This window comes from Accipiter gentilis, chromosome 19 (assembly GCF_929443795.1).
Source record: "Accipiter gentilis chromosome 19, bAccGen1.1, whole genome shotgun sequence".
Classification (NCBI taxonomy): domain Eukaryota; kingdom Metazoa; phylum Chordata; class Aves; order Accipitriformes; family Accipitridae; genus Astur; species Astur gentilis.
In genome coordinates, this window is record NC_064898.1 from 7,188,136 (window position 1) to 7,203,362 (window position 15,227).

The following is a 15,227-nucleotide window of genomic DNA, read 5'->3' on the forward strand; positions in this document are numbered from 1 at the left end:
AGTGGGAAGAAATGTGATGTTTGGAAAATGATACTGCTTCTGATTGTGAAGCCCTATTATTATTTCTGCTATTAAATATTAAGTGCCATAATTTTAATAAAGAAAAATGCAAACATAAATTTCAGTCTGATGTGTTTTGGTTTTACAAAGACTAAATTTACCTATTATTTCAAGCTTTCTTTTATATAGGTAAATGCACAATCTCTTTTCAATTCACTCCAAGTAATTGTACAAATATTAAAATACTATTAAAAAGGAAAAATGCTTTTTTCTTGCAGTGACAAATGTTTGCAGTTTTCTCAAAGAAATTGTACGTTTTGCTGATTTTTTGCAATAAATAGCATGTAAGTAAAACACAAATCCTGGTGTGCCATAAAATAAATAGGTTTAGTTAATTCCCTATGTTTTTTAAATAGATTCCTTTGTGGCTCTTACATAACTTTGTGCATTAAGTCAGATGAATAGTATTCATGGTAAGCAAAATACGAACAAAAGGAAACAGTTCTTGTGTTCTTCAGTTTAAATGGAGCTAAAACATAAGGTAGCATGTTAGCATGCAAATGAGTAATGGGAGCAACACGAACACTTTCCCCTTTTTAGGTGAGATCTTGAGGAAGGAAATCTTTTAAGCACATAACTGTGTTTTGTAAGCAACTTATGTTGCCTTACCAATATTACTGTGTGGAACTACTAAATTATTTTGTTATATTTTTATTTTGTTTACTTTGTGTGTGTTGTTGAGTGCTGACACTGTGAGAAAGAAAATGGTCCTAGTTCTTAGGAAGCTAATGGTCTGAAGCAATTTTAAATATTGAATGAAGATGAGCAAGAAAACCTGCGTGAGAGAAAAATTAATTTATTCTATTATTCCCAGGTTGATACCATCAATCAGTTGCAGTAAAATTTACATATGGATGCAGAGAGACAGGCAAGAGTGGCAGCTCAGTTGGAAGTCTCTTAGTTTCTTTTTTTTAATTTGCTTAGCTCACTGTAACAGCTAGCCTAAATAAAGACACCTTATGAGACCAGGAAGCTATAGTGTGGGAGAAACTGATTTTGTAAGTGCCATTTAATCCCTGTTTAAATAAATAAATAATTAAAATGCTTAATTAATGCTTCCTTTTGGCTCAGCTGGAGCCTTGGGAAATGCAGAATAACGTATTTGCTCCTAAGTCAGGCATGGAAGCTCTGAACAGTTAGTATGTAATAATAGTAACTGTTAGCATGTAGGTTCCACAAAAAATACATTCTACAGGTAACTCTGCACATCACACATGTTTGCATGAGAGAAGATGTCTCTTCAGCCAGGTATATGTCCTAGTTATCTTCCACAGGTACCAGTAGTGTGTCTAGGAAAAGCAGCTTCAGTATTGTCTCCCAGGATGTGAGGTATAGCAAAGATCAGTGGTACATGAAAATAATTTAACTGTACATTTAGTAACTTAAATATAAGGAACTGTGGTTGTAACAAGCCGTGGCAGGTTTGTAACTAATCTTTTTTGTGGAAGCTTTAAAAGTTTTCCTCTGAAACAATGGTCTTAGCACCTTTTCTAGAAAGCATTGGTCACTTGCCTTAACAATTAGTGACAAGAAAAAGGCCTTTTTTTAAAAAAAAAAAAAAAAAAAAAAAAAAAAATTTTTGTGTAGCTAACTACCAAAAGAAAAAGAAATGGTTTGTATAAAGAAATGCAGTTTTGCAATATTTGTACTCAAATTATCAAAATAAAGTTACTATGGTGATGTGAAAACTAGGATTTAAGAGCTATTAGTATAAGGATTGCATTCACTTGGTAATTGGGTTGCTTTAAACAGGGCTTTAATAAAAATCTATTGTAATTGCTTCAATTAAAGGTAGTATCAAGTTTAAGATTTCCTACTGCTGGTTTGAGGATGGCTGGATTGGTATTGTGGAACACAGGCAGAAGTACTAGTTCAAAAATAATTAAACTTGACAGCCAAAGTAGATGTTTTCACTTGAAGAAGACACACATTTTTGTCACATGGAGGTGTTTGTCAATGAGTGTTTCATCAAAATTCTTTGCTTTGGTTTGCACACTGGCATAATTTTTTGCTTACTTTCACCTACTACAGATGAAGACAGGAATTCTAGATGTCCAATGAAACCTAATTGTAAAGCATTTTCTAAATTCTGGAAAATAAATCTTTAGTTGGGGGCCAAGATTTTTGTTTGTATTTTTAAATAATGTATTTTTCACATTCTTAGAGTCTTTGAAAGATAATTTTGTTTTAAAAATGAAAACATTCATTTAAGCTATGTTTCATTTGAACACAAAAGGAGAAGCAGTCTTTTAAAAATGTATAAAGTTTATTCAAGAACTCAGTTTTCAATTAATTCTTGCAATTTCCTTTTGCATAAAGCTATAAAAAGATAGACAAATGTCAATACTAAAGGACTGTGAAATGGAAACAAAAAGAGGTTGTGTTTGGGCAATCACCAATAAAGTTTTTCTACCATTTTGATATTTTTACTTTTCCACTGTGTAACAATCCCAACTGGTTACAGGAACTGCTGTAAATTTTTTTGAGGGAAAAAAATAGGCAAAGAATACAGTTCACTATGCTGGGTAGTGTTTTTTTGTTCTTCTCCATTTGGATAACGCTTTTGAAACTAAACTAGACAAATGCGTACTCTCACTTTCCTGTGCCATAATTTTCTGTTAATCTGTAACTATTTACTGAAGTTTGATTTCAGAAGAAACAATAATTTTGATGTATTAATAACAGACGGAAAGATATCCACATGGAGATATCAGAAATGATAATTTACTGATGTATAATCTATATGGAGATTAACAACAATTCAGATTATAGCATCAGCTGATAACAGTGTGGTAGTTTTAGCATAAACTTTGTTTTTGCACTAAACACAAGAAAAAAAAAAAAATCCCCCAAATGTTCTTCAGTGACAAAAAGTTGCCATCCATGCTGTAAAAATCCTGCACAACTTTTATATAATGCAACTATAGTTCAATGTCAATTTTGTAGCATAATGAAAAGAAGAATGACATTTAAACAATGAAGAGGGGCGACTTGGTGATTTGGATGATGGCAGAGCTGAGGATACAGCAGACCCGTTTAGTTTTCTGTACTACTCAGAATTCACCTGTGAACTGAGGCAAGTCCAAAAGGTTCATCATCTCCCCAGGAAAGGCAGTGGTTATTGCAACGTCTAACTGGGGTGCCATAATGCTTAGTAGTGTTACTAGCCAGGGACCTGCACCCTGATTTTCCTAGCTGTGTACCACAGCTTTGTAATAACGTTAACTAAACCGGAGCAACTTCAATGTAGGAAGTTAGAGCAGCAATGGCTTCCAAATACCCAGTAGTTGTAGGGGTTAGGTTACTTCTGTGATACATGGAAAGCCTCCATTCAACCCCTTGCTCTGCATTAACTGGCAAACCACATTTGAAAATGTGCCTCCAAAACAAAAGCTTACAACGCGTAACTTAAAATGCTATGTTTCCATTGCCAGCAGACTAGGCAGATTGTAACTAATAATACACTTACTTACAGTATCTGGCTAACATTTAGGGATTAGATTAGGTGCATGAGTAGTTTGGTACCACATGGAAGTGGGCGTATGTTCCTTGATGTCAGAAACATTGATATGGTGACAATTCAAATGCCTTTGAAACAAGATAGTGGCTGAATTCTCCAAGTACTGAAGTCCTGGTTTTGCTGCTATACTACATCTACAAAAGACTGTAGACATTACAGCCCTCCAAGTTACTTATAGCAGCAGTTTTTAGTTATCTGGCACATACAATGGAATTTCCTGTCCTTTAATACTTGTACTTTCCATCTATCTGATGAATAAGCTAAGTCTGTTCATAATTTGGTTTGCAAAAGCTTGCACATGGAGCTGGAACCACCTGAACTGACTTTAAAGGAATGCTGAAGACAGGTTTCTGTTAAAGTCTTCCTCAGCTGAGCGCTTCGTTGTAGAGAGAGAGGGAGATAGCTGAGAGATATAGTTGTAGAGATATATATTCCTCTCTTCAGGGCCAACAGCTCTGGACTCACTCCTGAAGGTAGATGTCTATAGCCCAGGAAAAGGGAATTTCAGAAACAGAAGATATGTGGCTTCCTACTTCTCCCTTAGGGAATACGTTAGCAGTCGGACCACTCTCCAAATAACATGGGAGACTTTGAGTCACTTTCCTCCTTTGCCTGCAGGGACCCAAAACCTCAGCTTAAGCCTGTCTCCTACTTTTCCTATTGAAGTTCTTCTAGTTTGCATTAATTGCTGAGGGCTCCACCCTGCTAATGAAGGACAATTTCAGTATAGTATATTAGACTCGGATAAATTACAAAGACAGCCTTTGAGGCAGGGACTACCCAGGGCTTTGCCACAATAATAGCGGATACTGTTAACTGGGGGCTGCTTCTCAACTCGGGTATCTGGGATCCTAACCGAGCATTGGGTTTCTTCGCTTGTCCACCAGAGCTGAAGTAGCAAGTTTAAAAAAACAGCACAGTCTTAGTAATGCTTTTGTTCTGATTCTCCTGCTTTAAAGGATGATGATTCTTTTCTGTAAAGGATGGACAGTCTGTGGTTTAATAACAATTATGGGTTAAGATCTTCCTATAAATAGACACCAAGGCACTATGTGATAGCAACTCTTACCTGGGTAGTAATATCATCACGTATATACAAAACAGCATTAAAGGAGTTAAAACCCCATGAGGTTTAAACAACAGTCTATTAAATACAAATCCTGCTACCCAGAGGTCTGCAAACAATTTATTTGTGTTCAGTGCAACACTGTACAGGGGAATGGGTCTGCAGTTGTATTTCTCTACAAGATCAATAAATGGTTTGTCAACTCTGGTGAGCATTTATTTTGTATCCAAAGTCCTAATGTAAAAAATAACAAAGAGTAGTTTTACTCTCTCCGTTTGCGATGGAGTCCCACTCTGACAGGATCAGAAATATCAGTCAACAGCTGCAGATGGAAATGAAATAGTCCTCTTAATTGAATCCTGTGGGCTGCGAAAAAGGATTTTTTTTCCTCACCGCCCAAACAGTTCCTTGTGTCAGACAATCTGGAGCCGCATATTTTTTTCTTTTTACTAGTCCAGCTGGCAGAGCAAATTGCCTTGTTGAATTAGCATGTCCTAAAATATAAAAGGGTTTAAACAAGTATGACGGTACAGGCAGTACAACAAACTATTACTATTATAAAATATACTAACGTATTTCTGTGTTGTATAGTGAACAGATTTGAGACACGGAGGTATAAATGACTCCTGGAACTTTTTGTATTAGTTATTTTTATATGAATCTCAGTAATAAGCAAATCAGCATATATGTTGCCAAATTAAAATAGAAAGCTATTAGCAAATTAACAACTTTTACACAGAACTTATACAAATACTACATTTTTCATATCTTGTGTTATTGCAAGAACAAAATTGCATAGACCATTTGCTGGCACTTTCTGAATTCCCCAAATAATGCTTTGTTTTAGCAAATAGTTCAAGTAGTTCCCTCAATTTAATTTCACCCACTAATGCAGTGTTTACATGTAGTGAGAGAAAAAACCCACGGAGCTCAAAAATATTAACAATGACATAATCATCTGACTGAATAATAGTTCAGCAAGGGAACACACTCCTTTTATTTTTTTTTTTATGCTCTCTGTAAGGCTGTTTTCCAAGTGTTACTGACAGAACATATAATTTTATTCAAGTTATTCTTCTGACGTTGAAATGTCATTTGTGCTCTTCTTCCCCTTTCACCCTGTAGTCCAGAGTTGTAGATACAGATTTGTTTTCTAAACTGAAGTACTTTGTTTTTAAAATTCTGAAAATTCTGCTTTCGGTGATGCTCTTTAGCAATAATGTAAAACTCAGACTAGCAAGGGGGTGTGCAGCCTCTTCTGGTGCCTCACTGACAGACACGGCTGTATTCTTGGCAAGTGGAGCCTACGCCGGCCACTGACAAGTAGAGCTTTCCGTCTGGACACACGCAGATTTCATAAAGCCCCTGAGAAATACCGGATCCACCTCTTGTACCCTCAGGCAGTTTGGGCAGTCGCACAGTTTCAGCGTCGAGCAAAAGCTGCATGGGAGAAAGCAGGACAAATGGGCTTACTAGAGACAATATTGCAATAGTGTGCCGTGAAACAACTTGACTCTGTCTAGGCAGTGGTTAAAGAATAGCCTTCTCACAGACTTGTTATATACAAGCTGCTCTGAGAGCTAGGTTCTTGGCCAGACACTGGAACACGGGAGAGAGAAAAGCTGGTGCCCATGCTGTTCCGTAGCAGAGAACTCGTGGGGTTCAACAAGGGCAAGTGCAGGGTCCTGCAATCCCAAACATGGATACAGGCTGGGCGATGAGTGGATTGAGAGCAGCCCTGCCGAGAAGGACTTGGGGGTATTTGTGGATGAAAAACTGAATATGAGCCAGCAATGTGCGCTCGCAGCCCAGAAAGCCAATTGCATTCTGGGCTGCATCAAAAGCAGCGTGGCCGGCAGGTCCAGGGAGGGGATTCTCCTCCTCTGCTCCGCTCTGGTGAGACCCCACCTGGAGTACTGCGTCCAGCTCTGGGGTCCTCAGCACGGAAGATATGGACCTGTTGGAGCAGGACCAGAGGAGGGCCCTGAAAATGGTCAGAGGGATGGAACACCTCTCCTGTGAGGAAAGGCTGAGGCTGAGAGAGTTGGGGTTGTTCATCCTGGAGAAGAGAAGGCTCCAGGGAGACCTTACAGCAGCCTTCCAGTACCTAAATGGGGGCCTACAAGGAGGCCTGAGAGAGACTTTTTACAAGGGCATATAGTGATAGGACAAGGGGTAATGGCTTGAAACTGAAAGAGGGTAGATTGAGATTGGACATAAGGAAGACATTTTTTTATGATGAGGGTGGTGAGGCACTGGAACAGGTTGCTCGGAGAGGTTGTGGATGCCCCATCCCTGGAAGTGTTCAAGGCCAGGTTGGATGGGGCTTGGAGCAACCTGGTCTGGTGGCAGGGGGGTTGGTCCCTTCTAACCCAAACCATTTTATGATTCTGTGATTCTACCGTCAGTCACAGGGCCCCTCCCCATACCCTGAATATCGGAGCATGGGTGATGCTGCTACCGCTGGACCAAGGTCTGTCCTGGCCCGAGTCCTGAAGCCTCGCATGTGTGCCAGCTGGTGAAGGATGGACACACTGGTTGGCCTGGAGTTCCTCTGTGGATGAACTGGCACTGTACAGCCTCACAGAAGGGGATAAATAGGCTGCTGCATGTTGCGTGCTGATGCTGACGGGGCAGCTCTTAACGATGTCTGCAGAGCTTCAGTCCTTAATTTAGCAGCTCTGGGGCTGAGTGTCTGCCTCTGGGCCAAGAACCTCACTGGGGTGCCTGGGGATCACTGTGCTAGTGGGGAGCTGAGCGCTATCGGAGTTTTTTTAGAAAGCATTTCTCTAAGCTAATACAACATTATGTCAATTGGTAGTGTTATCTAATCTGACCCATAAATAAAAGTCTTGTTATTGGCACCATTAATTTCAATATCCTGTCTCCTAAAATCTGAGGAATTAAATTAACAGAACTTGAAAAAAGATTTTAAGTTATTAGTTATATTCAGATGGCAAGATCAACCATACTTATGGAAACAGAAGAGCTTGTACTCACCACACCATCACTGCTGTGTAGTTTGATATCCATCTGGGAAAGAGCTTCAATATTGCCAGCTTGCGCTTTGATATTAATTCCTCGTGGTGCATCCATGCTCAAAGATCGAGTTGGTGATTCCAGCCTAAAAGCAGGAGTAGGAAATCTGAGAAGTAGCACATTCTCATATGTTCCTTTGTTTTTGAAAAATAAGTAAACTTTGAGCAAGCACTTGAAGGATCTCGCCTGAAGTCATATAAAAGATGCAGCTTCTTTTTTCTTCAGGCAGACTTGAAAAAGGAGGTAGCTATTTAAAAACACCAAAGCATCCCAAATGAAAAATATAGATGAATTCATAATACAAACACAAGGTATTATTTCAGAGGTAACTTCAGATTATTTCAGTATAAGGATAATCTATACTTTAAAACTGAAACCCATTTTCACATTCTTTTGTTTGAATTTATTTTCATTTTTTTGACATAAGATACTGAAATTAACACAATTAGTGCAGTCTGAAAGTTTTTTAATCAACAAGAGTTTTGACACTGCCATTAGTTGGACCAAGATTTCACTCACAGTGTGTGTGTGTTGTGTTGTTTAAATTTAGAGAAACAGGAACTTCGTTTGAAATAAAGATCATGCAATATAACAGAAAGTTGCAAACCCTACAATGCCACAAGGTGGCAGGAAGGTACTGTATTAGCTGAGTAATCACCTCATCGAGTCAGCTGTGCAGGGTTAATGATTTTTAGTTTCCAAAGAGATAAGGCTTTGTTTCTTCATAATTTTGGTATAATTTCCACGATAAGTAGCAGGGATAGAAGTACTAATTAAAAATCATGAGAAGGAAAGAAAAAGCCCAAGCTCAGCAACAAGCTAGTGATTATATTGCTTCTTTTGACCATTACCTAGAACTGCTTCATCTGGAGGCACTGGAAACACCGCAGGATCAGAGTTGATACCTACTGGGTTTTGTTCCTGAATATTGGCTCACCCTTCCTGATGACACCAGCCTGAATTTTACACTATCAGCCAACATTAAACAGATTAATATTAAGGCTAGAGAAAATGAATCAACCGGTGGTCCCGGTTTACTTTACATCCGTGTTACCTTTTCTATTCTGTATGTTCCCTGACACATATAAAACAATACGGGCTTCATCCATAATGCAGAACTCAGACATGTGTCCCTGCAGATGCTGTGTTGGCTCCATGTGTGCTCAACAGCTGCTGACCTGGATGAGCAGAGGACTGTGCCCCAGCAGGTCCTTTACTAGGTATGTGTCAGGTAGCGAGTCTAAATGCTGACTCCCAATCACATGCTAAAGGAATGAAATTATTTTACACACAGTCCTGATGTAGCTTTCTGATGGGTTTCATTTCCTCAGACTGCTTCAGTTCTTCCTTCTTTTGCAGTTACTTCATTAAAACTAGAATTTAAAAGAAGTCGGTTTGTGCTTGTGGGAAAGTTCAGTTGTATCTTGGAATTCTGAAGAAGCTAAATCTAGCTGCTATCTTAAAACCTAAACCCATGATATCTGAGCACAGTCAAGCACAGTCACTGAAACTTCATTTTTTATCTCCAAATGTGAAATAACTCAGGCAATATTGGCTTATCGCTGTTGGCCAGAGGTAGCAGAAGATTCTATCTTTGATCTTCAAAGGTGCCTTCCAACCCAATCCATTCTATGACTCTATGTTTCTATGATCTCTCCCTGACATCTCCTGGGTTAATCACCTTCAATTAGTTTAAACTCCAGATTGATAATTTAAATTCCTAACTATGGATAACTGAATCATGGTTCCATATTGGGACCATATCCATAAAATAGTTTGATGCCTTATCCCACAACTCTGAGTTGGCACGAACTACTGTCATGATCATGCTGAGTACAAGGGCACAAGTATGAGTCTGTTCTGCATCAGACATCTAATATAGTGTTAGTCGTCTTTATTAAGCGGTGTTTGTGATTTAACAACTTTTATATGACTTTTTGCTTTAGATCCTTAGATTTACACTTTTATGAAACGGGAAATTAGTTTTTCCCTGAGTGATTTACATGGGAGGTCTGCTTCATGGGAATATTTTTTGATGCACATTTGTATGCATTATATAAAGAAAAATTAATCAAAGTTTGTATTTCCAATATTTAAAACTTAATATATTTTCATAAGTTAGTGTCGAGGTAGTTGAATATAACTGTTGCCATAGTTTGTTTTGGCAAAAAGCTATAAACATTGAAGTAGCTCATGTTTTTTTTGTAAAGTATTTCACCTAAGTAATCTATATGTAGGCATAAATTTTTATTTTTAAGCTCTACTGAATATTACAAGGCAGACTGGGACAGATTTTTGAAGAGCATATCAGAGCTGGAGTTTGAAAAGCAATTTAACACTGGAGAAGTATTTCTTACTTTCTACCAAAATTAATGCTGGTGAGAAGCCTACAGACTTCGGAAACATTTACAGATTTGTGATATGACTTACATATAATTTAAATTACATGGCAGAATTATATTTGCTATATTAATCACAATCCTAAATTTCTGTTGTTTATACAGGTCCTATTTCTAGATGAACTAAGGGTGGATTTACCTAATTAAGTCATGGGAGCTTCCTGGCAATGGAAACTGCAGTGAAGCTTAAGCAGTCATTCTAAAGCCTTCTGGAACTATTATGTGTGAGATTTTAGCAAAGACAACATTCTGTAACACTAATGATGTATTTCTTCATACAGCATTCAAAGGTTCAATGTCTCAAATCCAGATGTACTAAAAGGGAATCAGGCACCTAGTGTAGAAATGATGCGACAGAGTTGAACCTTGACTTTGAATGTCCCTTCTCAGTCCCCACTTGGTCTTGAAGACATGTGACTTCCTCAGCCCCGTAGACATTGACCTTAAAGTCGCCTAAAATTCTTCAGTGGTCCTGGCCCTGAGGCATTTCTAGTTTGTCACTGGTGGGCAGGTTTGGACTTCTGTATGCTTAAGGGTGTGGGGACCACAGAACTGCTCTAGCAGAAGACCTGAGTGATGGAGATACTTGCATGAACTCAGGGTGTCTCAGAAAGATATGAATGGAGCACTGCAATTATCGACACTGGTGGTGTTTTAAATAGACATTTACAAAGCAAAATGAGCTTTTCTTTAAATCAGTGACCAGTGGATCTACTTAAAACAGATGATGGGATGAAGTTGCTCTGCACTGCGAACGACTTGGGTCAGTCAGAAGATAGATGACTGTGTGCAGAGAGTGGCTGATAAGAAAGTTTCAATATCTATTCCCCAGGCAATAAAAGGAGGAAAAGAGTAGGCTGAGCTAAGCAAAACACTGATGTGCATCCCTCAAAAGTCTTGGCAAAACAAGAATTTGGTTTGCTTGCAAATGCTGGAGGGTGCTTGGAGACTGAGAGGACAGAAGTGGATTGTCTTAGAGTTTTGGGTCATTTTACAGTGTTTGTTTGAATTCAGGTAGTAGAATGATGAAGGAATATATTGTTACCAGTCACTTTATCTCTTTTTTTATTTTAAATTACAGGCATATAAATTACATTTAACAGAATGGAGTGAGGATCTTTATCATCAAGAGGAATTAATCTATGTAATGTGCTGTCCTAAATGAGACATCTGTCACAGCCTGTATCCCATTTGGGAAGATGGATTCTATCCTTATGAGTAGCTTCTAGGTACCGTGGTAGTAGCTGCCAGAGGTCTATTAGCAAGTGGTCTGGCGCAAGAGGAATTGATTGAGATGGCACAACATTTGATGCCAAGGACATGACACCACCATTACATGTGTCCTGAGGAGTACTCTGGACTAGCTGTCGCTTGACCCTGAACACTGGACGCCTAGAAAGGCTGGAGCACATTAGGCGTTCTCCAGGAAAGCACAGCTTTCAGGTTAATTTAATACAAATGTCATCCTGTTCACGTACCCCAAGTTGTTCCACAATGAGAACCAAGATGTGGGGAGCTCAGGCAGTTGGGAGATTTCCCTCAAAAGCACGTTCCTAATTTGAATTAAGACACTCGCATAGACATATCCATGGAATGTGAGGCAATGGAAACCATACCTAGGCCCCCTTGCAGAGTAGGTATTGCCTTGTTCTTCACCACTATCCCTGCAGCCACCTGGAATTTTGTTGGCAAAACACAGGGAATGCTGCACCATGTCAGCTACTGAAAGGCAGGAAAGGGCGGTCCCTGCTAGTATTTCACAGCTGTCAACTGCTGGTTATTGGTCCTCCAGTAGCCCACTGCAACTAAAGCAACCGATTACAAGGAGGATAATATTTTTATTGCTGTCTTCTTACTTGTTGGTAAGATAGTTCCAGAAGCTGACTATACTGTCTTGGCTGGCTGCTAAGGAAATTTGGTCCTGAGGTGTGCAGAATAATTCATGAAGGACTGTGTGAATGTCTTCTGAGGGAACCTGGACAGCATCCAAGCTCTGGATCTGAAACCATCCCAACAACCTACAGGGTTGGAGATTCCCACCTTTTCCTATGAGCATGTTGCTAAGTCATGGAGATACCCAATCACCAGAAATCGCTCAGCTGGCTGTTTAGGGAGAATGTGAAAGGAGTGACAGCTTGCTGCAGTTGTGGTAAACAAACAGCTAATATTGCCTCCGCATGCTGCAGGAATATCGATCTCTTCTTTCAACGTGTTCTGGCAGGAGACGGAAGGATACCTTGCTGATCTTACAAAGTACCACAGTGCATTAGAAAGCTGGGTTTAGTACTGCAGAAAGAGTACCACAGTCTTCTGGAGCCCAAGTTTCCTACCACAATGTGCTGTTGCTTGACTCTTAGAGCAGGACAAAGGAACCAGCTTGCTACTGTGAATTTGGGTAATAGTTTATTCCTTCCTTCTGGCCGCTTTTTGTCCTTTCCATCTTATGAGTCAGCATCTCTCCTGAATTCAATGGGGACAGAATTCCTCGGTATGACTTCAGATAAAAGTTCCCCACATGTAGGCATTCCTCCCAGCACCTACCTGAGGAAGACCAGGGTTACTGTAAGTGGACTGGACAGTTAAGTGGACACTGCCTCTAAACTTGAGGTGCACCCAACAACTGGTGCACCCATACATACATACAGCTAACCTCTGCCCCCCTCCCCTGCTCTTTGGTTAAAATAGCCTGATCAATTTTACCATACAGAGAAGATTTTATGAAATGTAAACCTGGCACTAAAGTGCTAAAGGTATGGTAAAGAATTTGGTGGTATATAGTGTATTCAATATTTGAGTTAAATATGTTCTTGTATCAGTAAAAGGGAAACACCTATGTATTTTAGCCCTGACTCAGCTTTAATTGAAAAAAAGGGCCCCTTTACACAGGAGAAAATAAAATATCAAATATACTGGACTTGATTTATTTTATTTCACATCAGATTATTTCACAGCAGTATGTTTGTTTAGATCATTGATCAGATATTGGTCTGGTGTTCACCTGTATGGTGGGATTTTTTTGTGAGGCCCTTTTAAACACTGAAAGAACTGAGGTGGGTCCAGGCAGAAACTAAATGCTGGCTAGTTCATAATGCCTTTTCATTAGGAGTTTTTCACAAAGCTTTCTGATATTGATTTTCATGAGAGTTCATAAATTATACTAATCCATCACTTCCACTTCTCTAATATGCTCAGTCTTCCTCTCATGGTGCTTTAGTACAATTAAAATAAAAGGATCTATGCAAAAGGCCCAAATAAATATATATATATTAAGGTTTGATTTACAAAGAAAGTCATATGAGGGGGCAGAAGACAGTGAAAGATCCCATGCCCCTTACTTTCTGCCATTTAATCTTTGTAGGACTGAAGATGCTCTCTCCCACTTCTTCCTAGGCATTGATACAGGAGCATGCATAGGAAATACAGTATTAGAGAAAAGACTGAAGAATATGAAGAAAAAAGAGGAGCTATATAAAATGTAACTCAGAAGAGCCAGAATAATGATACTTGCTCCACTAGTGTGTACTTGCATATTGTTGTTTCCCTTGAACTTCCATGAAGATGCTAAAAATCAAACCTGATGGCCTCATAAGGATGTCTTTCTTCTCTGAGTACAGAGCTGCTAGACCCACCTCTCAGTAAGCAAGCAATCTTCATGACTTCTCAGAGTTAGAAAACATTTTCAAAACAGTGAAGTGCTTTGACTAAACTGTTCCAAGGCCAAATAAAGCCATTAGATTGAGTACAATAATTATGGCACTGAAGATCTGATCCTGCAAACCTGCGTTCCTGTGAAAGCACCGTGCAACTCCGCCTGTGCATGTGTACTTCCAAAGCTAAGCTCATCTTTTTCTGAGATTATGAATATATAACTTTTCATTCCTACTTTACTTTCATAGAATCACAGAATGGTTTGGGTGGGAAGGGACCTTTAAAGATCATCTAGTCCAACCCCCCTGCAACGAGCAGGGACATCTTCAACTAGATCAGGTTGCTCAGAGCCCCGTCCAACCTGACCTTGAATGTTGCCAGGGATGGAGCATCTACCACCTCTCTGGGCAACCTGTTCCAGTGTTTCACCACCCTCATCCTAAACAGATTTCTCCCTTATGTCTAGTCCAAGTCTACCCTCTTTGAGTTTAAAACCACTATTCCTTGTTCTATCACAACAGGCCCTGCTAAAAAGTTTGTCCCCATCTCCCTTATAAGCCCCCTTTAAATACTGAAAGGCTGCTATAAGGTCTCCCTGGAGCCTTCTCTTCTACAGGCTGAACAACCCCAACTCTCTCAGCCTTTCCTCACAGGAGAGGTGTTCCACCCCTCTGATCATTTTTGTGGCCCTCCATCAGGGCTCGATCCACCAGGTCCATGTCTTTCCTGTGCTGAGGACCCCAGAGCTGGACACAGTACTGCAGGTGGGGTCTCACCAGAGCAGAGCAGAAGGGCAGAATCCCCTCCCTCCACCTGCTGGCCATGCTGCTTTTGATGCGGCCCAGGATACGGTTGGCTTTCTGGGCTGTGAGCACACATTGCTGGCTCATGTCCAGCTTTTCATCCACCAGTACCCCAAGTCCTTCTCAGCAGGACTGCTCTCAGTCCCTTCATGCCCTAGCCAGTATTGATACTGGGGGTTGCCCTGACCCAGGTGCAGGACCTTGCACTTGGCCTTGTTGAACCTCATGAGGTTCACATGGGCCCACTTCTCAGGCTTGTCCAGGTCCCTCTGGATGGCATCCTGTCCCTCAGGCACGTCAGCCGCACCATGCAGCTTGGTGTCATCTGCAAACTTGCTGAGGGTGCACTCGATCCCACTGTGTCACTGATTAAGATACTAAACAGCACTGGTCCCAATATGGACTCCTGAGGGACACCGCCTGTCACCAATCTCCATCTGGACATTGAGCCATTGACCACTAGCCTCTGGATGCGACCATCCAACCAATGCCTCATCCATCAAGGTGCACCCATCAAATCCATATCTCCCCAATTTAGAGAGAAGGATGTTGTGGGGGACTGTGTCAAAGGCCTTACAGAAATCCAGATAGATGACATCCGTAGCTCTTCCCTCGTCTACTGATGTAGCCACTCCATCATAGAAGGCCACCAGGTTGATCAGGCAGGACTTGCCCTTAGTGAAGCCATGCTG

General features: G+C 40.2%; 1 protein-coding gene across 2 annotated transcripts in view; it reads right to left on the reverse strand.

The window, feature by feature from the left end:
• Positions 1-2,346: 2,346 nt before the first annotated feature.
• SGCG (sarcoglycan gamma) overlaps positions 2,347-15,227 on the reverse strand; it is a 158,208-nt gene continuing 145,327 nt past the window's right edge. For both annotated transcript variants that reach the window (XM_049823041.1, XM_049823040.1), the window contains exons 8-9: positions 7,647-7,770; positions 2,347-6,086 (exon numbers count right to left, since the gene is read on the reverse strand). In XM_049823041.1, the coding sequence (XP_049678998.1) occupies positions 5,913-6,086; positions 7,647-7,770 (298 nt within the window). In that variant the 3' untranslated portion in view covers positions 2,347-5,912. The remainder of the gene's footprint in view (positions 6,087-7,646; positions 7,771-15,227) is intronic.